Source organism: Balaenoptera borealis (assembly GCF_965194805.1).
Source record: "Balaenoptera borealis genome assembly, chromosome: 20".
Taxonomy (NCBI): domain Eukaryota; kingdom Metazoa; phylum Chordata; class Mammalia; order Artiodactyla; family Balaenopteridae; genus Balaenoptera; species Balaenoptera borealis.
This window is the reverse complement of record NC_138879.1, coordinates 49,614,351-49,639,391: the sequence shown is the minus strand read 5'-3', so window position 1 is coordinate 49,639,391 and position 25,041 is coordinate 49,614,351. Positions and strand designations below refer to the sequence as shown.

Here is a 25,041-nt window from a genome sequence, read left to right as displayed (position 1 = left end):
GCTCTGCAGAACATTGCTGCTATCAGCCTGGCCATCAACTACCCAAACAAGGCCACCCGCCTCTGGAATGTTGAGTGTTAGCCCTTGGTATGGTGTGCATGGAACTAGCTAATCTGTCCACAAGGACCTTAGAGCAGATGCCTAAACTCATTCGGGAAGATTCCTGTGGCGTTGGTGCCTGGCTCTCCTTGAGCTCCCCCTTCCACCCCAACTAGAATGCCAAGCTGCCACGTCTCCGAGAACTTCCCGTGTCACAGGCCCAGCACCCGCACGTACCATAGCATGTGAGAATAAGCAGACCAGTGCAAAATTATTCAGAAAGGGCAGGCAGCAGGCCCTTGAGAAGGTTGTTCAGAGGCCAGCCTCCTCCAGGGTCTGTCCCTGCAGAAGCCGCAGCCCCAAGAAGACCTGGCTGCAGCTGCTCTGGCAAGGGCTCTGTCTCCGTTGAGCTGGAACTGCCTGCACTTGACCTTCAGAGGAAGACAGGGTCTGCCCTGGGCCACCTTTCTCAGCAGGACCTCCAGCAGCAGCCTGGGAGCTCCTCTTTTGCTTTTGCTTCTTGAGACTGGGTCATCCAAACCAAAACCAGTGAGAGCCGCTCGGGGCTGCCACCTGGTCCCCACCATTCAGTACGGAACCCACCGCCGCACTGGCCCCCTGCACAGCCTCGGCCGTCCCGGAGAGATCCTTGGTGAGAAAAAGTGCCCTTGGGAACAGCCAGCAGGCCGCCGTGCACGTCCGCCTGTGCACTGCTCCCAGCACAGCCGCGTTGTTTTAGTTGTTGTTTTAACATATTTCGGTTCCCACCTCATGTTCTTAGAAAGAACCACACCAACTCCCTTGAGAGAGGCTCGGGGGCATGACCAGTGGGTCGGTCATTCAGGGGGACAAACTGGTTTGTGTCAAAGTAGCAGAACTTGAAGAATACTCTTTAGCTTCTGTACGTAAAGACTTGAAGTGTAATCAGAGGATATCTTACTTTAGAAGTAAAAACAAACAAACAAACAAAACCACATGATTGTATTTCTGCTCCACGGTCGTGGTAATCCACCTCTGGGACTCTCCGTGGTTATTTGGCTGTCACTTGTCTGGCAATAACTACATTAGTTCTAGTGAATGCTGTTTTCCACCTTTTTTTTTTGTGGTTGTAGTCTTGCCCTGAAGTGCTGATTACTATTCTCTTTCCAAAGCCACGCTTTGGAGTGTGAGGCTGGGTTGGCACGTGTGCCGTGGATAAGCCTCAGTGGGACTCGCCACTTGAAGAATGTTTGAGCCAGCTGCCATTTAAGGGCGGGGGTCTGGGCCCGAGCATGTCCCCCACACACAGGGCCAAACCCAAGGAAGGCTCATCATAGCCAGGGCCAAGTTGAGCAGATCAGCACTGCCATGGCCTCGGAAGCCCCCTCTGCAGGGCCCAAGACTCCTGGTCCCAGGAGCATCTCACCACAAGAGCACTTTTGCCTTCTGGGTCAGGAGGCCAAGGTGCAGCGACCTTCTGCAGCCCTGGAATTGGATTCTCAGCCCAGCCCCAAGCTGCATATGGAGCCATTATGGAGGGAAGAATTCAAAGGAGACAGAAACAAACAGGACAGGTCCTGAAGCTCGGTGACCTGAAGCCCATCACCCTGGCGTCGGAAAGGCCCGGGCCTGGCCCGGTGTCCCACGGTGTTGAGGTGTGAGGCGCCGCTGGCTTGGTAGAAGCGGCTTTCTCATCTTTTGCTCTGCCTGCATCCCCAGAGAAGGGCCTACGCTCCGTACCACCCAGACCCAGGTGGGTCTCGCAGTGAGGAGGGAAATCACAGAGAAGCGCTGTGCTTGGGAGGAGAGGTCCCTCCTGCGGGCTTGGGCTCACTGAGGGGCTCCACGGAAGGTCAACAGGGAGATGGTGCACTCACTGCTTACCCTCGCCGTGCCCCCCCCTCCCCGACACCCCTCCGTGCCTCAAACTGACAGCAGCCACCAGCTTTGCTCCCCATCCTCCCGCCTGGAAGATAAACTGTAAATAAACGCTGGACTCCTCATAGCTTCTCTCTGTACACCACCCTTGCTATTCTGGTCTCTGTGTTCAGTTTGCACAGAATAAGCCTCGGTTTCCCCTTCACACACAACTGCTGCTCTCTCCTGGCAGGGCCCTGCCTGGCCCAGCTCCCCTGCATCCCATCCGCCTCTGCTTCCAGCCACTGGGTGGCGCCGCTGAGCCAGGCCCCGCTTCCCTGGTCCCCAGCTGGGCCGGCAGCATCCGAACGCGCGATTTCCATCAAGACCAACATCCCTCTGATCCTTCTTAGGCGGGACTGCCTGGAATGAGATAAAACTGGCAGGAATGAAGGTGTTGTGGAAACATGTGCCTAATCTATAAAGAAATCTGTTCCAAACCATGTATATTGTACAGACAGACGCTGTTCCTAACGAGGAGTGACTTATTTTCATCATCGTTTTTAATTTGTTTTCTTACAGGTTTACGATTTTGAATTTTTCTTATTTGGTTGAAGGAAAGAATTTTGATTATATCAGCTGAGTAAGTTCAGCCTGTATAAAGGATGTTAAGTTGTGGGTAAAATATGCAAATGAAGAGAAATATATTGTACAAATTCTATATAAAAAGGTACACTTGTGTGTGGGCTTTTCTTTTTTTCCTCTCCTTCCCCTCCTTCTGCCTCTCTTACGAAGATGATACCTGGAGTTTCTACCAAGTCCGTCCTGATGAATTTCTAGAATCCCATGGCCTCAGGGTAGAAAGGAATCAGAAAGGTTCTTAGCTCCGATACCCCTCCCAGTTGCACCTCCTGCCTTGACTGTAGCCGTACAGGAGACGCCCCTCCCCTCGGGCTTATGGTCTGGGGGCTTATGCTCAGCCCCTGCTCCCTGGGCCTGTCCCTCTGCACAGCTACTCAGAGGTTTGTGCATACACACGCTCTCTCCCCGGTCAGCGCCTCTCCAGCCGCACACCCCAACTGCATCCCAGGCACCCCTCACCTCTTGTAGCTCACAGGACCTGTGTGCAGCCAGCCGAGAGGAGGAAGGCAGGGGTCTGGTCATGAGGCTGCTGCCCTTCCAGGGCCCGGTTTCCTCCTTGCCTGCCTCTGGACCTGCTTCTGACTAAACACGAGGCCAACGTCTACCCATTCTGAGGTCTTGTGCTTCCTCCCTCACATCGCTGGTTTGCCACTTACTGTTCTGCCCCCTTCTCAGCCACTTTCCTGGTGCTGAGGGCTGTCTCATGAATGAGAGAAGAGAGACTTTGGTGGGAGCTGGACAGAACCAACCTTCGAGGCCCATCTGTTCCGGCCTGAAAGCATCTTGATACATCCCCCCTAAAGCCCCCAGACAGCCTTCTGAGGAATCCGGGGCCAGGACCCAGGACACAGACTCAGCCCTCATCACCCCTGAGGCCGGAGAGAAAACTGGATCAGCGTGAGGCTCAGCGGAACTGGATGCTCCCAAGGCCTGTGCAGCCGCTGAGTCTCCCTCTAGAGCCTGTTGGTGACGCTTCCGCCCTCTCCTGTCTCACAGTGTTACCTAAGCAACATTGATTTCTTGGGCCTTTACTCCAAACAGTCGGCCTGGAGAGGCCGGCTGTGTTGTGCTCTGTCCGTCTGAGCCCGGTGCTGCTGCTTTGACACTGCTTTTGCTTGGCTGGAAAGGCTGCCTGCTGAGATTAACCCACGAATAAACAATAGAAGGTCACAGAGGTCAAAAGCAATCTGAACTCAAGCCTTTAAGAACGGAAGGGAAACACAGTTCAACCAGCCAAGCCTCCTCATTTGAGAAAGAACTAGAAGCTGTGAGAGGTCAGCTTGAAATCGCACAGGAAGTGGTGGCAGAGCCAGACCAGCTCAGTGCTCCTGACACACCAGCCCCAAAGCTATCACCATGGTAGGCACCGGCTCCTTCATTCAACAAACAAATTTCCTCAACCAATCAGCATTATGCTAGGTGTTGGAGCTTCATGTAAACCACCCGGTTAAAAACCCAGGCTCTGGCTTTAAATTCTGATGTTTTCAAGGATTTTAAGCCCCCAGTGTTTCCTCTTCATATACTAAATTCTCCAGTCTGCATTTTAATTAAAATGGTAATTTCTATTAAAAACAAAAAAACAAAACCAGCCTCCAGGTTGAGGCCAAATGTAAACATGGCCCTGTGTGCCCTATATGGTGGACCCTGTCACTTACTCACTGCCCTTTCCCACCCACTCCCCTTCCCTGCTAACAGAATCCAATTTTTTTGCAGGTGGCGACTGGAGATACTTTAATCTCAAGAAAGATAGGACCTTCCGCTAGCTCCTGAGGAAAGTCACGATTGGTTTAAATCCGTCTCGGTAATCTCATTTCTATTTGCTGAATGTTCACTTTTCCAGCCCCTCCCGCAGTCAGGGTACCTGTGTGACCCAGTTCTGGCTAAAGAGAATTCAGCTTAAGCCTGTTGGGAGGCCTTGGAGAAGGGATTTTGCCCCGGCCCCCACTTGTTCCTCTTGACTGTGGTGAGAGAGCATCATGCTTGGCACTCCCGCAGCAGTCTTGCTGCCACGGGGCAAAAGCGAGCAGCAGAAGGAAGAGCCTGACCCCCTAATTACACTGAGCGCTGAATGAGCCCTAGAACCACCAACCTCCAGAAGTGCGCGCGCGCGCGTGTGTGTGTGTGTGTGTGTGTATGTGTGTGTGTGAGAGAGGGAGAGAATGAGAGAGAATATGTTGTTGTGCGGTCTCTTAACAGCTGAAAGCAATTCTGACCCAAATTTATGCAACACTTTGGCTCCAATAGTTCGAAAAAATGTCGTACTTCTGTCTCATCACGTCAATATGAAAGGTATATGGAAAGCAAATATGTAAAAATTCCTGAAATAAAATCAAAGAGACTTCTGACAGTGTCCAGTCAAGCCACAGATGACATTAAGCTGCAGCCATTGCCAAGTTATTCTTCTCCTTTGTAGGGATTCTTGGTACGGAGCTTTGCTCATGCTCAGTGAAGTTCCAGACTAACTCTGGAGGCGCTGCCCTGCATTTACTGGGATTTCTTCAGTTGCAAGTTAAACCCACTCTAAACTAACTTAATTTAAAAGAGAATTTATTGACTTACAAAACTGAAAAAGCCCAAGTTGCATCTGGCTCCAGGCAAAGCTAGATTCCAGGTCAGTCTGTCTGTCTCTCCCCACACCTCCCCCTCCCTCCCCTGCTGTGCTTCCCTCCTGGGTTTTCACAAAGGTGAAGGTGAAGAACCAGGTGATGGTTCTCCTGTCCTTTCCAACCTGGCCGCTGCCCACCACTGACTCCCCGGTGGCGACAGCCTCTCACTGTCTCTTCACGTGATGCTTCCCTAAGTTGTTAACTGATGTTTTCTAGCCATGATTTAACTTCATGTTTACAAAGCTACTTGGGAGACCCATGAGTTTGCAGGTTGTCAGCCCAGAACTGCTGAGCAGCACAGCGTCCATGACAACGGGGCAGGAGATGTGCCGGGAGAGCCCCACGCAGGTGTGCTGTGGGTCACGCCAGCACACCTGCTCGACCACTCAGCTACCCTGCCGGGCAAGACGCCCCTCGTCCATTAGTGGTATAGACGTTTCCCATACAGAAGTGGAGAAAAACATCCAAAAACAACCAATCTAAAAACAAAAAGGTTACATGGAAAAGAATGAGCACAGGTATATCAAGCAGATGAGACCAGAAAATCAGGGTCATTTGGTATTAGGCAATACAATTCAAGACAAAAAAAAATTAAACTGGACCAAATGTCATTTTATGGATCAATATTTTCTGTGGATAAAGAGGGTAATTTGTGGGACTTCCCTGGTAGTCCAGTGGTTAAGACTCTACGCTCCTGATGCAGGGGGCCCAGGTTCGATCCCTGGTCAGGGAACTAGATCCCGCATGCCACAGCTAAGAGCCACATGCTGCAACTAAGACCTGGCGCAGCTAAATATATATATATATATATATATATATATATATATTTTTTTTTTTTAAAGAGTGTAATTTGCAATTAAAACAATTTTATGTACCAAATCCCACCAGAAATTACATAAGGCAAACACTGCTAGAAATGTGTGGAGAATTGAGCAATTGTAATGGAAGGTAGGTGACATCCTTCTCATTTACCAGCAGGTTATTTGAAAAAAAAAGAACAGCAGAGTTGTACGGAAGCTTTCATGACAAAGCTCCCCTTCGCTGAGACTGCCCATGGAGAGAGAACCTCCTGAGAAGGAGGGCAGTTGACCCTCCCAGGCCTTGACTCTCCCAGGCCTGCCTCCCGTCGCCGAGGGTCCCCTTCCGGGTGGACCATGTCATGCTACCCTGGGGGCCTTGTGCTCCCTCTGCCCTGCAGGCTGGATATGGACATAGGCCTTCCTCTTACTCCCCATGACACAACCAGGGCTGGGCTGGGCAGCTCATCAAGGCTTGTCAGATGGCCAAGGCAGAGCAGGCAGGAGCCACAGCACAGCCAAATCTACCACAGGTGACTGGCTAGCTCTGGTCATCAGTCAAAGGATGGGAGGAAGTACCCTTCAGGATTCAGAAAGGACAGGAGCTACCTTTTCCTCTCTCTAAAGCACCTTATACAGGGATGGATTGGGAGTTTAGGGTTAGCAGATGCAAACTATTATATGTAGAATGGATAAACAACAAGGTCCTGCTATATAGCACAGGGAACTATATTCAGTACCCTGTGATAAACCATAATGGAAAAGAATATGAAAAAGAATGTGTGTGTGTGTATATATATATATATACACACACACACATACATATATGTGTGTATATATATATATATATATACACATATATATGTATAAATAACAGAATCACTTTGCTGTATAGTAGAAATTAACACAACATTGTAAATCAGCTATACTTCAATGAAATAAATTTTAAAATAAATAAAGCACCTTACACCAGCCCCTGCTCCAAGTCCTCACTTTCTCTCCCAGGTCCAGTTCTTCCCAGGCTGATGGGCAGTGGAAATGTCTAGTTCCTACAGGGACACCTCCACTCAACTTCCCATCATGGTACTAACAGGCTGGCTAGACCACAACACAATCACCCACCGTCTCTCTGTTCAAGAGTCTTACAGCAGTTACTAGCACTGCTCTATTCTTAAGTAAGTGTGGGTGCGTACCTGTGCTTGTGTGTGTATATGTAGATCATGCCCATAGAGGAGGCCTTCTTTTCCAGTGCTCATGGATAATTCCTAAAAATGGATCCTATTTCAGCCATGGTATTAGATATGCTGGACACCACATCTCTTCCCATATAATCTTTCTAAGGGAACCTGACCCCATTCCTAGCCCAGCTGGGGGGGTGGTGAGCAAGTAACCATCCATTATGGCCACAGGTGATTGGATCACGAGTGAACACCTGGCCCAACTTACGGCAATCAGACCCTTTAGGAAATAAGGATTTTAGGACACAAAAACTGTGGCAAACCGTGGATCTAAAGAATTACATAAAATTGGGGCTGGTGGTCATGTTGAGCCATGTTCAAGTGAATGAAACTAATCTACAGAGTAGATATTGGAGTAGATGAAAAGAAAGAGGTTCAATAAGAGATTCCCAGCCCTAGAGTAGCTTCCTGGTACTTTCTTTTTCCTCTGCAGTCTAGCTATTGTTCCTCCACTTCATTTCTGTGAGAGTGTTCCCCTTTTTACTTGACTTAATGTGAGTGGGCTTCTCAATAAATATTTTAAAAACAGAAATTGGGTGATGGAAATACTCTGAAATTAGATCATGGAGATGGTTGCACAACATGGTAAATACAGTAAAACTACTAAATTGTGTTTGACTTTTAAATGGTAAATTTTATGTTCTATGAATTATATCTCAATGAAAAACTTAAAGCAGAAATTATATGCCGTAAGACCAGATGTTATTAACAAAAGGTTTAGAAATCTAGCCACCAGAACAAGGAAACGGAAGGGAAGGGAACTATCGTAGGTCATTCTTTGGTGAAAAAGAGAATCCACACTGCAATTACTATTTTGAAGTTAATGACAGTGAAAAAATATAAAAATTGTGCATGTGGAGGGTGGTCAAAGCTTTATTCAAGGAAAATCATAACCATAAGTGAATTTTTACTAACATAAAGAAAGCAAAATTAAATGAACTAAGTGTTCATGTCAAGAAGTTAGAAATCAAAAAGCAAAATAAATGTAGGCAAGATAACAGAAAGGAATGAATGAAGATTAAAAATAAAATAATAAGATTTTATTTATTTATTTATTTTGGCCGTGCCGCGTGGCATGTGAGATCTTGGTTCCCTGACCAGGGATTGAACCCGCGCCCCCTACAGTGGAAGCACAGAGTCTTAACCACTCGACTGCCAGGGGAGTCCCAAAATAATAAAATTTTAAAAAGAAAAAGCAAAGAGGATAAACGTGGGTCCTAGACATGTCAGTCACAAAGCTTACAGGTCCACCATCCTTCTTAGAAACAGCCATCCCATTCCTGCCTCTCTGCTAAGGGAGGGGGGCCCTGGGCTGCTCCTTAAGAGAAGCTTCTGACAAGATCTTCAGTGAGGCCCTGAGCAACGGAGGCCCAGGATAGCCAGGCATAAAGAGCTCTGTCCAACAGAGGCAGTGTCAAACAGCATGACATCAAAGATGGGAGCCATAAAGGAGAGATGGACAACTTTGGCTATTCAAAAGTTAGAACTATTGCAAAGGAGAGGAAAGCTTGAAAGCATGTTGGGTCAGATGTGGAAAACAAAGTTTGATTCCTACCTCACACCTTACATCAATATAAATTCCAGAGAAAGAAATACAACTGGCCAAAGAACATATGAAAAAGAATGCGTAATCTCATTTATAATTGAAATGTAATTCAAACAACTGTTTTATCCATGAGGTTCACAAAAACTAGAAAATTCTACCTTACCCAGATGTCTCACACATTGCTGGTGGGTGTGCAAACTGATGCAACCTTTCTGCAAGATCTAAGTAAATGCTGAATATATTTACCCTTAACCCAGCAATTTCACACCCAGGAACGTATCCCCCAGAAACCTTAGAACATGTGCACAAGTGTGTGTGTGTGTGTCTCTCTGTTTTTTTTTGTGCCGCACCGTGCCGCATGCAGGATCTTAGTTCCCTGACCAGGGATTGAACCTGTGCCCCCTGCAGTAGAAGCGCAGAGTCGTAACCACTGGACCACCAGGGAAGTCCCACAAGTGTGTCTCTTTGTTATTCTGTTGAAAGAAATTTGGGAAGCTCACAAATATATGAAAATTAAATAACATACTCCTAAATAACCAATGAGTCAAAGAAGAAACCAAAAGGAAAATTAGAAAATGAAGTGAATAAAAATGAAGATACAAAACACCAAAGAGCAGCTAAAGCCATGCTTAGAGGAAATTTTAAGCCGTAACTACCTACATTAAAAAAAGAATGATTTTAAATCCGTAACCTAACTTCTACCTTAAGACAATGGTAAAATAAGAGCAAACTAAGCCTAAAGAAAGCAGAATGAAGACTGGAGTGGAAATAAATGAAATAGAGTTAGAAAAACATAGAGAAAAATCAATGAAATCAAATCCTGGGTCTTTGAAAAGATCAACCATATTGACAAACTTTAGCTGAATTGACCAAGAAAATAAAAAAGAATACTCAAATTACTAGGATCAGAAATGAAAGAAGGAATATTACTACCAACCTTACAGAAATAAAATGGATTATAAAGGAAGGCTATGAACAATTGTATGCCAATAAATTAGATAACTTGGATGAAACGAATAAATTCCTGTAAAGATACAAACTACCTTCAGGAACCCGGGCCCCTGGCAGTGAGAGCGCCAAGTCCTAACCACTGGACCACCAGGGAGTTCCGAGAAATAGAAAATCTTTAACAAAATATTGAATTAGTAATCAAAACACTACTTACAAAGAAAAGCCCAGGACCAGATGGCTTCACTGCAGAATTCTACCAAAATTTAAAGAAGAATTCATACCAAAGAAGTCTTCACAAACTATTCCAAAAGTGGAAGAGGAAGGAATACTTCCCAACTCATTCTATGAGGCCAGTATTACCCTGACACCAAAATAGTGAAGATAGCACCAGAAAAGAAAGCTATAGGCCATTGTCTCTTATGAAATTGGATTCAGAAATCCTAAACAAAATACTCGCACAAATCCACATCACAGAAAAAAATTATACACCATGAGCAAATGGAATCTATCACAGGAACGCAAGGTTGGTTTAACATCTGAAAATCAATTAATGCTCTACACCATATCAATGGAATAAAACCAAAAACCACAGGATCATCAAAATACACAGAAAAAGCATTTGACAAAATCCAACACCCTTTCATTAAAACAACAAACTAGGAGTAAAAGAGATCTTCTTCTATAAAGGGCATCTATGAAAAACCCACTGACATCATAGTTACTGGTGAAAGACTGGATGCTTTCCTCTTGATATCAGGAGCAGCACAAGGATGTCCACTCTCACCACTTCTACTCAGCATTGTACTGGAGGTTCTAGCCAGGGCAATTAGGCAAGAAGAAGAAATAAAAGGATTCTTTATTGGACAGGAAGAAGTAAAATTATCTCTATTTGCAGATGACATGATCTTGTATATGGAAAATCCTAAACAATTCACTAAAAAACTACTAGAACTAACAAATGAATTCAGGAAGGTTGCAGAATACAAAATCAATATGTATAAAAAATCAATTATATTTCTACATATTTGCAATGAAAAATCCGAAAATGAAATTAAGAAAACAATTCCAAAAAAACAAACAAAAAACAGCATCAAGAATAATAAAATACTTAGGAGTAAATTTAACAAAAGGAGTGCAAAATTTATCGGTGGAAACCATGAAACGTTGAAAGCAATTAAAGATCTAAATAGATTTTAAAACATTCCATATACATAGATCAGAAGACTTATTGCTATTAAGATGGCAATAGTCCCCAAACTGATCTATAGATTCGGTGCCATCCATTGTCAGATTCCCAACTCACTTCTTTGAAGAACTGGCAAACTGATTCTAAAATTCACATGGAATGACAAGGGACCCTGCATAGCCAAAACAATCCTGAAAAAAGAAAAATGGGGAACTCACACTCTCAAAATTTACTGCAAAGCAACAGAATTTCAAGATAGTGTGATGCTGGCGTAAAGATAGACATATTACTAAATGAAAAAAACAAGATATAAATAATGTCAACAATCCCATTTATTTAAGAAAAAATATGTTTTTCCTATAAGGAAAAGTCTCACAACATTAACATTGCATGAGTAACAGTGCTCGTGCAAATAAGGATAAAATTAGATATGCAGGCTTGAGGCCTGGCATGTGGGGCTCAGCGTTAAGGGTGGTGTGGTGACCCAGGTCCAGGGGCTGCCCCAGGGTCAGGGCTTCATGAGAAACGGGCAGCTCCTGTTTGTTCCAAACTCCCAGTGCCTCTCAGGCAACCTGGAAAAACACAATTCCCCAAGCAGGAAACCCGCCACATATTCCAGCCTGGAGCTCAGAAAGCCAAACCCTGTGACAAATTTAAAAACAAAACTTGAAAAAGCAAACTCTCACAATAGAATGTTAAAAAAAACAAAACACAAAAAACCAACTTTTATTTTCCTTTCTTATTAATAAGTACCACACGTTTATTGCAAAAAATTTTTTTTCAAAATACAGATAAGCAAAAAGAATATTTCCCATAATCTCACTGCCAATGATGACCAATGTTAATATTTTACTGCAAATGTTGTGAGATTTTCACTATAGGTCAAAAAATTGTAGACACTATAACTTATTTTTTCATTTAGTAATACGCTGTGAACGTTTTTACATGTCAGTAAATATACATGTATATTATTACATAAAGCACCTGTTCTTGCCATTTTCCCTTCTCTCACAGAAGTTTTCCTCTCTGGGGCTCACCCAGCAGAATGCCCGCTCCTGGCCTGGACTCAGGCCAGGCCAATCAGAGCCTTCTGTTCCCCTGCTACAGTGATTCATCCAGGGGTGGGCACGTGACCCAAGTCATTCCAATGAAACTCTGTCCCAGGACCTTTGCCGCAACTGTGGAGAAAGAGAAGTTCTCTCTCTACGGGGGTTGCTGGGACACAGGAACATCAGCACGGCCCTTCTGCGCTCCTGTCAGGAGCCTAAGAATGAGGATGCTTCATCCCTTGATACAGCCATCCTGACACCAGCTACCTTGAACTTGTCAGTCACAGGAGCCGAGAGTTTCCCATTTTTGCACACCTACTCTGAGATCAGCTTCTGTTACCTGCAACCAAAAGAGGCCTAATTCAGTGAGCTAGGAGCCAGGTGCTGTGCCAGGCTCAGGGACGTGGCGGTGACAGACAGACCCAGTAAGGTCCAGGCTTCCTCCTGGTGGCTGACCTTGTCTGAGGTCTCCCCACCAGCCTGCCCAGCAAGGCAGCTCTCTGGGTCCTTCCATCCACAGAACCCTGCAGATTTTGTAAACTCTCCTGTACAACTCCCTTGTTGGCAGGAGAGCAAGAAGTTGAACTCACATTCCCCCCACATGCTTGACTTCACGTTCCACATTTCTTAAAGTCTCCCACGGTAGCTAGAATTTTGTGTAAATTCTGCATTCTCTACTATTATGTCTTAACATTTAAAGAATGTGTTCTCCAAAAATCTTGGAGTAAAAGTAAGATACACCCTGCTTATCCTGTGTCTTTTAGAAACTAGACTTTTATCTAGATAAAAGTAAAGATAAAGATATATGACTTGTAAATATTTTCTCCCATTCTATGGGTTGTCCTTTTACTCTCTTAATAGTTCCTTTGATGCATTAAAGTTTTAAATTTTTTAAATTGACATATAGTTAATTTACAATGTGTTAGTTTCAGGTGCATAGCAAAGTGATTCATATATATATTCATATATATATATATATATATATACACACACATATATACATATATATATACACATATATACATATATATTCTTTTTCAGATTCTTTTCCATTATAGGTTATTACAAGGTATTGAATATAGTTCCCTGTGCTATGCAGTAGGTCCTTGTTGTTTATCTATTTTTATATATAGTAACGTGTACCTGTTAATACCAAACTCCTAATTTATCCGTCCCTTCCCCTTTCCCCTTTGGTAACCATAAGTTTGTCTTCTATGTCTGTGAGTCTGTTTCTGTTTTGTAAATAAGTTCATTTGTAACTTTTTTTAGATTTCACATATAAGTGATATCATATGATATTTGTCTTTCTCTGTCTGACTGACTTCACTTAGTATGATAATCTCTAGGTCTATCCATGTTACTGCAAATGGCATTGTTTCATTCCTTTTTATGGCTGAGTAATATTCCATACTTTTTTTTTGAATTTTATTTTATTTTTTTATACAACAGGTTCTTATTAGTCATCCATTTTATGCACATCCGTGTGTACATGTCAATCCCAATCTCCCAATTCATCACACCACCACCCCACCTCCTGCCGCTTTCCCCCCTTGGTGTCCATACATTTGTTCTCTACATCTGTGTCTCAATTTCTGCCCTGCAAAACGGTTCATCTGTACCATTTTTCTAGGTTCCACGTATATGCGTTAATATACGATATTTGTTTTTCTCTTTCTGACTTACTTCACTCTGTATGACAGTCTCTATATCCATCCACGTCTCTACAAATGACCCAGTTTCATTCCTTTTTATGGCTGAGTAATATTCCATTGTATATATGTACCACATCTTCTTTATCCATTCATCTGTCGATGGGCATTTAGGTTGCTTCCATGACCTGGCTATTGTAAATAGTGCTGCAGTGAACATTGGGGTGCATGTGTCTTTTTGAATTATGGTTTTCTCTGGGTATATGCCCAGTAGTGGGATTGCTGGGTCATATGGTAATTCTATATTTCGTTTTTTAGGGAACCTCCATACTGTTCTCCATAGTGGCTGTATCAATTTACATTCCCACCAACAGTGCAAGAGGGTTCCCTTTTCTCCACACCCTCTCCAGCATTTGTTGTTTGTAGATTTTCTGATGATGCCCGTTCTAACTGGTGTGAGGTGATACCTCATTGTAGTTTTGATTTGCATTTCTCTAATAATTAGAGATGTTGAGCAGCTTTTCATGTGCTTCTTGGCCATCTGTATGTCTTCTTTGGAGAAATGTCTATTTAGGTCTTCTGCCCATTTTTGGATTGGATTGTTTGTTTCTTTAATATTGAGCTGCATGAGCTGTTTATATATTTTGGAGATTAATCCTTTGTCCGTTGATTCGTTTGCAGATATTTTCTCCCATTCTGAGATACGTCTTTTCGTCTTGTTTGTAGTTTCCTTTGCTCTGCAAAAGCTTTGAACTTTCATTAGGTCCCATTTGTTTATTTTTGTTTTTATTTCCATTACTCTAGGAGGTGGGTCAAAAAAGATCTTGCTGTGATTTATGTCAAAGAGTGTTCTTCCTATGTTTTCCTCTAAGAGTTTTATAGTGTCCAGTCTTACATTTAGGTCTCGAATCCATTTTGAGTTTATTTTTGTGTATGGTGTTAGGGAGTGTTCTAATTTCATTCTTTTACATGTAGCTGTCCAGTTTTCCCAGCACCACTTATTGAAGAGACTGTCTTTTCTCCATTGTATATCCTTGCCTCCTTTGTCGTAGATTAGTTGACTATAGGTGTGTGGATTTATCTCTGAGCTTTCTATCTTGTTCCGTTGATCTATGTTTTTGTTTTTGTGCCAGTACCATATTGTCTTGATTACTGTAGCTTTGTAGTATAGTCTGAAGTCAGGGAGTCTGATTCCTCCAGCTCCGTTTTTTTCCCTCAAGACTGCTTTGGCTATTCGGGGTCTTTTGTGTCTCCATACAAATTTTAAGATTTTTTGTTCTAGTTCTGTAAAAAATGCCATTGGTAATTTGATAGTGATTGCTTTGAATCTGTAGATTGCTTTGGTAGTATAGTCATTTTCACAATATTGATTCTTCCAATCCAAGAACATGGTATGTCTCTCCATCTGTTGGTATCATCTTTAATTTCTTTCATCAGTGTCTTATAGTTTTCTTCATACAGGTCTTTTGTCTCCCTAGGTAGGTTTATTCCTAGGTATTTTATTGTTTTTGTTGCAGTGGTAAATGGGAGTGTTTCCTTAATTTCTCTTTCAGATTTTTCATCATTAGTGTATAGGAATGTAAGAGATTTCTGTGCATTAATTTTGTATCCTGCAACTTTACCAAATTTATTGATTAGCTCTAGTAGTTTTCTGGTGGCATCTTTAGGATTCTCTATGTATAGTATCATGTCATCTGCAAACAGTGACAGTTTTACTTCTTCTTTTCCAATTTGTATTACTTTTATTTCTTTTTCTGCTCTGATTGCCGTGGCTAGGACTTCCAAAACTATGTTGAATAGTAGTGGTGAGAGTGGACATCCTTGTCTTGTTCCTGATCTTAGAGGAAATGCTTTCAGTTTTTCACCATTGAGAATGATGTTTGCTGTGAGTTTGTCATATATGGCCTTTATCATGTTGAGGTAGGTTCCCTCTATGCCCACTTTCTGGAGAGTTTTTTATCATAAATGGGTGTTGAATTTTGTCAAAAGCTTTTTCTGCATCTATTGAGATGATCATATGGTTTTTATTCTTCAGTTTGTTAATATGGTGTATCACATTGATTGATTTGCGTATATTGAAGAATCCTTGCATCCCTGGGATAAATCCCACTTGATCATGTGTATGATCCTTTTAATGTGTTGTTGGATTCTGTTTGCTAGTATTTTGTTGAGGATTTTTGCATCTATATTCATCAGTGATATTGGTCTGTAATTTTCTTTTTTTGTAGTATCTTTGTCTGGTTTTGGTATCAGGGTGATGGTGGCCTCATAGAATGAGTTTGGGAGTGTTCCTTCCTCTGCAATTTTTTGGGAGAGTTTGAGAAGAATGGGTATTAACTCTTCTCTAAATGTTTGATAGAATATCACCTGTGAAGCCATCTGGTCCTGGACTTTTGTTTGTTGGAAGATTTTTAATCACAGTTTCAATTTCATTACTTGTGATTGGTCTGTTCATATTTTCTATTTCTTCCTGGTTCAGTCTTGGGAGGTTATACCTTTCTAAGAATTTGTCCATTTCTTCCAGGTTGTCCATTTTATTGGCATAGAGTTGCTTGTAGTGGTCTCTTAGGACGCTTTGTATCTCTGTGGTGTCTGTTATAACTTCTCCTTTTTCATTTCTAATTTTATTGATTTGAGTCCTCTCCCTCTTTTTCTTGATGAGTCTGGCTAATGGTTTATCAATTTTGTTTATCTTCTCAAAGAACCAGCTTTTAGTTTTATTGATCTTTGTTTTTGCTATTTTTTTTTTGTTTCTGTTTCATTTATTTCTGCTCTGATCTTTATGATTTCTTTCCTTCTGCTAACTTTGGGTTTTGTTTGTTCTTCTTTTTCTAGTTCCTTTAGGTGTAAGTTTAGATTGTTTATTTGAGATTTTTCTTGTTTCTTGAGGTAGGATTGTATAGCTATAAACTTCCCTCTTAGAACTGCTTTTGCCGCATCCCATAGGTTTTGGATCGTCGTGTTTTCATTGTCATTTGTCTCTAGGTATTTTTTAATTTCCTCTTTGATTTCTTCAGTGATCACTTGGTTATTTAGTAACGTATTGTTTAGCCTCCATGTGTTTGTGTTTTTTACATTTTTTTCCCTGTAATTTCTAATTTCATAACGTTGTGGTCGGAAAAGATGCTTGATATGATTTCAGTTTTCTTAAATTTACTGAGGCTTGATTTGTGACCCAAGATGTGATCTATCCTGGAGAATGTTCCGTGCACACTTGAGAATAAAGTGTAATCTGCTCTTTTTGGATGGAATGTCCTATAAATATCAATTAAATCTATCTGGTCTGTTGTGTCATTTAAAGCTTGTGTTTCCTTATTAATTTTCTGTTTGGATGATCTGTCCATTGGTGTAAGTGAGGTGTTAAAGTCCCCCACTATTATCGTGTTACTGTCGATTTCCTCTTTTATAGCTGTTAGCAGCTGCCTATGTACTGAGGTGCTCCTATGTTGGGTGCATGTATATTTATAATTGTTATATCTTCTTCTTGGATTGATCCCTTGATCATTATGTAGTGACCTTCCTTGTCTCTTGTAACATTCTTTATTTTAAAGTCTATTTTATCTGATATGAGTATTGCTACTCCAGCTTTCTTTTGATTTCCATTTGCATGGAATATCTTTTTCCATCCCCTCACTTTCAGTCTGTATGTGTCCCTAGGTCTGAAGTGGGTCTCTTGTAGACAGCATATATATGGGTCTTGTTTTTGTATCCATTCAGCAAGCCTGTGTCTTTTGGTTGGAGCATTTAATCCATTCACATTTAAGGTAATTATCAATATGTATGTTCCTATTACCATTTTCTTAATTGTTTTGCATTTGTTTTTGTAGGTCCTTTTCTTCTCTTGTGTTTCCCACTTAGAGAAGTTCCTTTAGCATTTGTTGTAGAGCTGGTTTGGTGGTGCTGAATTCCCTTAGCTTTTGCTTGTCTGGAAAGCTTTTGATTTCTCCATCGAATCTGAATGAGATCCTTGCTGGGTAGAGTAGTCTTAGTTGTAGGTTCTTCCCTTTCATCACTTTAAGTATATCATGCCACTCCCTTCTGGCTTGTAGAGTTTCTGCTGAGAAATCAGCTGTTAACCTTATGGGAGTTCCCTTGTATGTTATTTGTCATTTTTCCCTTGCTGCTTTCAATAATTTTTCTTTGTCTTTAATTTTTGCCAGTTTGATTACTATGTGTCACGGCCTGTTTCTCCTTGGGTTCATCCTGTATGGGACTCTCTGCACTTCCTGGACTTGGGTGGCTATTACCTTTCCCACGTTAGGGAAATTTTCGACTATAATCTCTTCAAATATTTTCTCTGGTCTTTCTCTCTCTCTTCTCCTTCTGGGACCCCTATAATATGAATGTTGCTGCATTTAATGTTGTCCCAGAGGTCTCTTAGGCTGTCTTCATTTCTTTTCATTCTTTTTTCTTTAGTCTGTTCTGCAGCAGTGAATTCCACCATTCTGTCTTCCAGGTCACTTATCCGTTCTTCTGCCTCAGTTATTCTGCTATTGATTCCTTCTAGTGTATTTTTCATTTCAGTTATTGTATTGTTCATCTCTGTTTGTTCGTTCTTTAATTCTTCTAGGTCTTTGTTAAACATTTCTTGCATCTTCTCGATCTTTGCCTCCATTCTTCTTCCGAGGTCCTGGATCATCTGCACTATCATTATTCTGAATTCTTTTTCTGAATGTTGCCTATCTCCACTTCGTTTAGTTGTTTTTCTGGGGTTTTTTCTTGTTCCTTCATCTGGTACATAGACCTCTGCCTTTTCATCTTGTCTGTCTTTCTGTGAATGTGGTTTTTGTTCCACAGGCTGCAGGATTGTAGTTCTTGCTTCTGCTGTCTGCCCTCTGGTGGATGAGGCTATCTAAGAGGCTTGTGCAAGTTTCCTGATGGGAGGGACTGTCCATTGTTCTTCATACCTTCATAAATGTATACCACACTTTCTTTATACATTCATCTGTTGTTGATAGATACTTAGATTGCTTCCATGTCTTGGCTATTGTAAATAGTGCTGCTGTGAACATTGCGGTGCATCTGTCTTTTCGAATTAGAGTTTTCTTCTTTTCTGGATATATGCCCAGCAGTGGGATTGCTGGATCATATGGTAACTCTATTTTTAATTTTTTTAAGGAACTCCATACTGTTTTCCATAGTGGATGCACCAATTTACATTCCCACCAACAGTGTAGGAGGGTTCCCTTTCTCCACACCCTCTCCAGCATTTGTTATTTGTAGGCTCTTTTTGTTTGTTTGGCCTCACTGCGCGGCTTGTGGGATCTTAGTTCCCCAACCAGGGATTGAACCTGGGCCCTCGGCAGTGAAAGCACCAAGTGCTAACCACTGGATAGCCAGGGAATTCCCATTTGTAGACTTTTTGATGATGGCCATTCTTAGTGGTGTGAGATGATGCCTCATTTTATTGGGTTGGCCAAAAAATTCTTTAGGTTTTTAAGTAAAAATAAAAGACACGTTTTTCATTTTCACCAAGAGCTGTATTGAACAACGTATTCACTGTTTTGTTCCACTACCTTCTGCCATATTTCAGGCAACTTCATAATTCCATCTTCCCAAACCTTTTTATCTTTTCGAGCAAAGAACTGTTCAGGTGCCTTTTACAGTCTTCCAGGGAATTGAAATTTTTTCCATTAAGAGAATTTTGTAAAGACCGAAATAAATGGAAATCCAAAGGTGCAATGTCTGGTGAATATGGTGGGTGAATCAGAACTTCCCAGCCAAGCTGTAGCAGTTTTTGCCTGGTCATCAAAGAAACCTGTGGTCTTGTGTTATCCTGATGGAAGATTATGCATTTTCTGTTGATTAATTCTGGACACTTTTCATCAAGTGCTGCTTTCAGTCAGTCTAATTGGGAGCAGTACTTGTTGGAATTAATCGTTTGGTTTTCCAGAAGGAGCTCATAATAGAGGACTCCCTTCCAATCCCACCGTATACACAACATCACCTTCTTTGGATGAAGACCGGCCTTTGGTGAGGTTAATGGTGGTTCATCTCTCTTGCCCCACGATCTCTTCCATTCCACATTGTTGTACAATATCCACTCTTCATCGCCCATCACAATTTGTTTTAAAAATGGAATATTTTCGTTACATTTAAGTAGAGAATCACATGCAGAAATACATCAAGAAGGTTTTTTTCGCTTAACTTATGTGGAACCCAAACATCAAAGCGATTCACATAACCAAGCTGGTGCAAATGATTTTCAGCACTTGATTTGGATATTTTGAGTATGTCAGCTATGTTCCGTGTGGTATAACGTTGATTGTTCTCAATTAATGTCTCAATTTGATCGCTATCAACTTCAACTGGTCTACCCGACCATGGAGCATCTCCAGCACAAAACTTCGCAAACCACTTTTGACATGTTTGATCAGTCACAGCACCTTCTCCATACACTGCACAAACCTTTTTTTGTGTTTCAGTTGCGTTTTTACCTTTCTTGAAATAATAAAGCATAATATGCCAAAAATGTTACTTTTTTTTCTTCCATCTTCAATATTAAAATGGTTACACAAAAACTCACCAATTTTGATAAGTTTTTTAAAAATGCACACTGATATGACAGTTGTCACAATACAATCTAACAAAGTTGTTTCAAATGAAGTGAAAGACAACTAAGGGCTACTAGAGCCATCGTACAGAAAAAACCAAACGAAGTTTTTGGCCAGCCCATAGTTTTGATTTGCATTTCTCTAATAATTAATGATGTTGAGCATCTTTTCATGTGCCTGTTGGCCATCTGTATGTCTTCTTTGGAGAAATGTCTATTTAGGTCTTCTGCCCATTTTTTTGATTGGGTTGTTTGTTTTTTTTTTTTGATATTGAGCTGTATCAGCGGTTTGTATATTTTGGAAATTAAGCCTTTGTCGGTCACATCATTTGCAAATATTTTCTCCCATTCCATAGGTTGTCTTTTTGTTTTGTTTATGGCTTCCTTTGCTGTGCAAAAGCTTATAGGTTTGATTAGGTCCCATTTGTTTATTTTTGCTTTTATTTCTTTTGCCTTGGGAGCCTAACCTAAGAAAATATTGCTATGATTTCTGTCAGAGAATATTTTGCCTATATTCCCTTCTAGGAGTTTTGTGGTGTCAAGTCTTATATTTAAGTCTAAGCCGTTTTGAGTTTATTTTTGCGCATAGTGTGAAGGTGTGTTCTAACTTCATTGTTTCACATGTGGCTGTCCAGCTTTCCCAGTGCCACTTGCTGAAGAGACCGTCTTTTCTCCATTGTATATTCTTGCCTCCTTTGTAAAAGTTTTTAATTTTGATGAAGTCCAATTTATCTATTTGTCTTTTGTTGCTCGTGCTTTTAGTGTCATATCTAAGAAACCATTATAAATTTCAAGGTTATAAAGATTTACCCCTATGTTTTCTTCTAAGAATTTTATAGTTTTAACTGTTTGATTCATTTTGAGTTAACTATTGTGTATGGTGTGAGGTAAGGGCCCAACTTCAGTCTGTTGCATGTGAATATCCAGTTGTCCCAGCCACACAGACCCCTGGGCTGGGTGTCTCCCAGGCCCCCTGAGAACCTTGAAGAGGGGACACACTCACACCATTTCGGAAAGGACAGGTCTACTAAATGCCAGACCCAGCTCAGGCCAGGATGGTTTGGGTCTTGGAAGATGAAGAAAGACAGACTAGGAGAAAGGAATATGATGAGTAAAGATAGGACAAGACGACAAAGCAAGTGGGGAAATAAGCTGGAGAAGGTGGGAGGACACTGAAATGAGGGGACCGGAGGCAGGCTGGCTGGGAGGGAGGGGGAGCCCACCAGTGACCAAAGGGCCCAGAGTCTGGGGTTGGGGTAAGGCTGAGGCAGGAGACAGAAGTCCTGGAGCTGAAAGCTCCTCACCCACCCTGCCTGGATGGCCCTGAGGATAAGGATCCTTAGAGGATGCCAGGCTTAGAGTGCCTGGTGGACTGTTCTAAGCTCCTGGAAAAATAACTGGTCCCACCCCGCACCTCAAAACAATAGATGTCAGCGTTTCCAGGCAACCTCGCACAGAGATCAGCCTTCTGAATTTCAGGGGCCTGACTGTTAGAGTTCAGCTCCTGAACCTACCATAAACAAGTATGTGCCCTTGGGCAAGTCGCTTAGCCTCTCTGAGCCCAGGTAAACCATCAAAGGAGGAAAACCTCAGTGGGGATAAAGGGAGTAAGGTCAGGCAAAGTGCTCAGATTACACCTAGCACATACTGCATGCTGAGTGTCAGTTACTGTCTTATGCCAGGAACCCAAGAAGTTTAAGGACACTTGTTTTCCAATTATGTCTACATTTAGTTTTTTACAATGATGGTATATGCACTTATGAGCACAAAACCCAGTGACGCTTAGGATCTGTGTCTTGGCATTTTCACCCGGGGCCTGCTCCTGGCTGGGGACCGGAGGCCGGGGCGAAAGCCATACTATTGGTTTGACCTGAGCGTGGCCAGGCAGCGCTTGGCTTGGAGCCAGCTGCAGCAGGAAGCGTTTGCTGCCCAGAGTCCCCGACCCTTCGTGCCGGGGGACGCCGGGCAGCGGCTGCCTCTGGGAGGAGCTAAGGCAGACCCTTTGTCGGCGGTGGGCTCTTGGAGCCTCACAGAGGCCCCCAGGCTGGCACATGACCTCTTTTACAGCCTGGGAGTCATCTCAGAGGGCGGGTGACTTGCTGTAGGTTTCCCGCATGTTTCTGGGGATGGAACCCCAATCTGACCCGGGCTCTCTGCACCCCTCTCAGAAGGCTGAGGTCTAGGCCCAGGGGCCGTGGGAGTCTGAGACGCACGCCCCACCCCCCACCGCCGGGCTGGAGAGTCACATCCGCTGTTTGGCTGTGGGCGTGGGCTCTGCAGCACCTCCTTGGGGGGAAGCTGGCATTGTGTCCTCAATGGCCTGTTGTGGAAAAATCACACACAGAGAGCAGAGTAAACAGAGGACCGAGGCTGCCGCCATGGGAACCGCCGGGTGGAGGTGGCAGTGGAAGCCAGAGGAGGGAGGCTGTGGCTTGGCCCAGGCTCACCTTGGAGCCCGGACTCTGCCAGCACAGATCCAGAGGGCCTACCAGGTGGCTTGAGGAGGTCTGAAGCTCAAGGAGTTCCCCAAGGTCACCCAGCGAGCCAGGGCCAGGGCCAAGGGCAGCACCCTGGCCTCTCGGCTCTAGTTGCTCTGCTTGCTCCCTGCTCTCCCAGCCAGAAAGGCTGGCAGAGGAACAGCAGGTATTTCTTTCTGAACTATCATTTCCAGGAGACTCTGGGGACAGCCCTTATCCTTTATGGTCCAGACTCTGACCTTGACTGATGCTCAGAGCAAGGAGCCGTCAATACCCAGGTAAAACTGAGTGTAGTTCCGAGTACTAACTTGTGCTGTTTAAAGCCCTTCACAAGCCCAGAATGAAACTAGTACCTGGAAGACACTGGCACACAGAATGTGTGAGCTCATGGGAGATAATTAGCACATGGAGGCATAAGCACATGGTGGTATTAACACAAGGAGGTAATTAGCACATGGCAGTATTAGCACATGAGAGGCAGTCACACTTGAAAGGTATTAAAGTCAGAAAGATTCAGTGGGATGGATCAAGTTTATGACACGCCACCCGTGCTCCCTTACTAAGGGCCTGATCAAGAGGTACCTTTATTTAAGGGGATGATGATTCACTTTGAGGCTAGAAGAGGAAAGAGAGGCAAGATGTGGATCTATTAGTTATGCTTCCTCGTGTGAACTGTAACCACATGCCTTTGGAAGTGGCTGGACCCCTGATGGCTCGGGGCCTGGGGATGAGGTCAGTTTGCTCTCGGGAAGCTATCACTTCCTGTTTCTAAGAATAAGGATCAGATGGCATTTCCCTCGAGAGTCTCCCAGCCTCCCAGGAGAGAGACTTGTCCACCAAGGCCACGGGCCCTCCTCAGCCCTCCGTCATCCATAAGGCTTCGTCTCTGGGCTGCTCTGCACTCAGCACTCACTCTGTGCCCTTATGCCTCCTCCTTGAGGACTGTGCCACTGCTGGGGCTCCTTGGAGCCCGGGGCTGGCCAGGAGCCTCCTCCCTTCCCCCTGGGACCATCACAGAAGCTCACACAGAGCTGGCCCCTCTTAGTGCCTGTGGAGGAGGTCCCTGACCTGGCATGCTCCCGCAGTGGTGGTGGCCTTTCATGTTCCTGCCTGCTCAGCACCCCTTCTTCCAGGTTCAGCACCTTGACTGTCCTTTGAGGAACCCCCTTCAGCCCTTGTGTTGACCTCTTCCCTCTTCCTCCTCACCACCCCCCATCTCCCGGGTTTAGAGCATATGACTCCGTAGAGCCAGCTGGAGCATGACAAGGATTGGTTCAGGAAGGGGCACAGGACCCACATCCCATGGGAGCACAGGATAGGAGACTCAAATCGGGGGCTTTTGATGAAACTGTTGGCAGAGAGAATCTCCTTCCTCTAGGGTGACCATGCAAGTGAGATGTTAGGTAGAGCTCCTGGCAGCCATTTTACCACCATGAGGAGAGAACCCTCTTGAAAATGGAGCCACCACAGAAGAAACATCCCAGAGGCAGAGAGAGACAAATTCTCCAATTCATAATTTGAGAACCCTTGATGCAGCCGTTTCTGAAGCCATCTCCATCCCCTGGACTTTTCACAGAAATGAGCCAATAGTTTCCCATTTGTGCTTCAGCCTATTTAAATTGGGCTTGTATCCCCTGCAACTGAAAAGAGACCAGATTTGTCCACCACATCCAGTTCAGACTCTGCTGGACCTCTGGGGACCTTCCGGATGCCCCTTTCCTTTTCTCTGGAAGATCCCAGGCACGTGACTGGCTTCCTGCTGGCCTACATCACTCACTCCTCGCTTAGACTAAAGGGACTGAGGGGACCCCGGAGGCCCAATCAGAGGGGAGGAGGCAAACCAGGAGAGACCCCAGTGGGCGAGGGTTGGTGGAGGTGTGGGAGCTGGGGCAGGGCAGGGGCCTGGTCCCAAGGCATGAGGATGCCCAAGGTGCACCTGGAGAGGTTTCTCGAGGCTGTGAAGTGAGGGAAACTCAAAGGGCTGGTGAGACCATCCTGTTCAGCCTCCGCTCTGCCAGCAAAGTGACTGAGGCCAGAGGGGCAGGGACTGCCCAGGTCCCAGCAGCTGGGCAGGCTCTGTCCACTCAGGGGTTGTAGCGGAGCAAGTGAGGCTCCACCCCATCCCACCCCCAGCCCCTCCCCCACACCCGCTACTGACGCTCTGTGGAAGGTTTCCTCTGAGCAAACGTTTCTGCCTAAAACAGTGTAAAATGTCACAGACCTGGAACTGGAGGGGGAGAGCCTTGGAGACCACCTGATCCCTCCCATACATCCCCATCCCCCAGCCACTGTGCAAGAGGGGAAACTGAGGTCCAAAGAGGGGCTGGGGTCTGCCAGAATTTGCACAGCAGGTGTGGTCCCAGGTGCAGAGTGGAATGGGGATCTCCCAGCTCCCAGGCCAGGCACATCCACTCTCTAAGCCTGGGGGGGAAGGGCAGGCAGTGGGGGATGTGAGGGTGAGGGACCAGGACG

General features: G+C 44.0%; 1 protein-coding gene across 3 annotated transcripts in view; it reads left to right on the top strand.

Moving 5' to 3' along the window:
• Positions 1-2,616, top strand: part of ZZEF1 (zinc finger ZZ-type and EF-hand domain containing 1) — a 115,733-nt gene extending 113,117 nt beyond the window's left edge. For all 3 annotated transcript variants that reach the window (XM_082370512.1, XM_082370511.1, XM_082370510.1), the window contains exon 55: positions 1-2,616. In XM_082370512.1, coding sequence (XP_082226638.1) covers positions 1-81 — 81 coding nt within the window. In that variant the 3' untranslated portion in view covers positions 82-2,616.
• Positions 2,617-25,041: the final 22,425 nt, after the last annotated feature.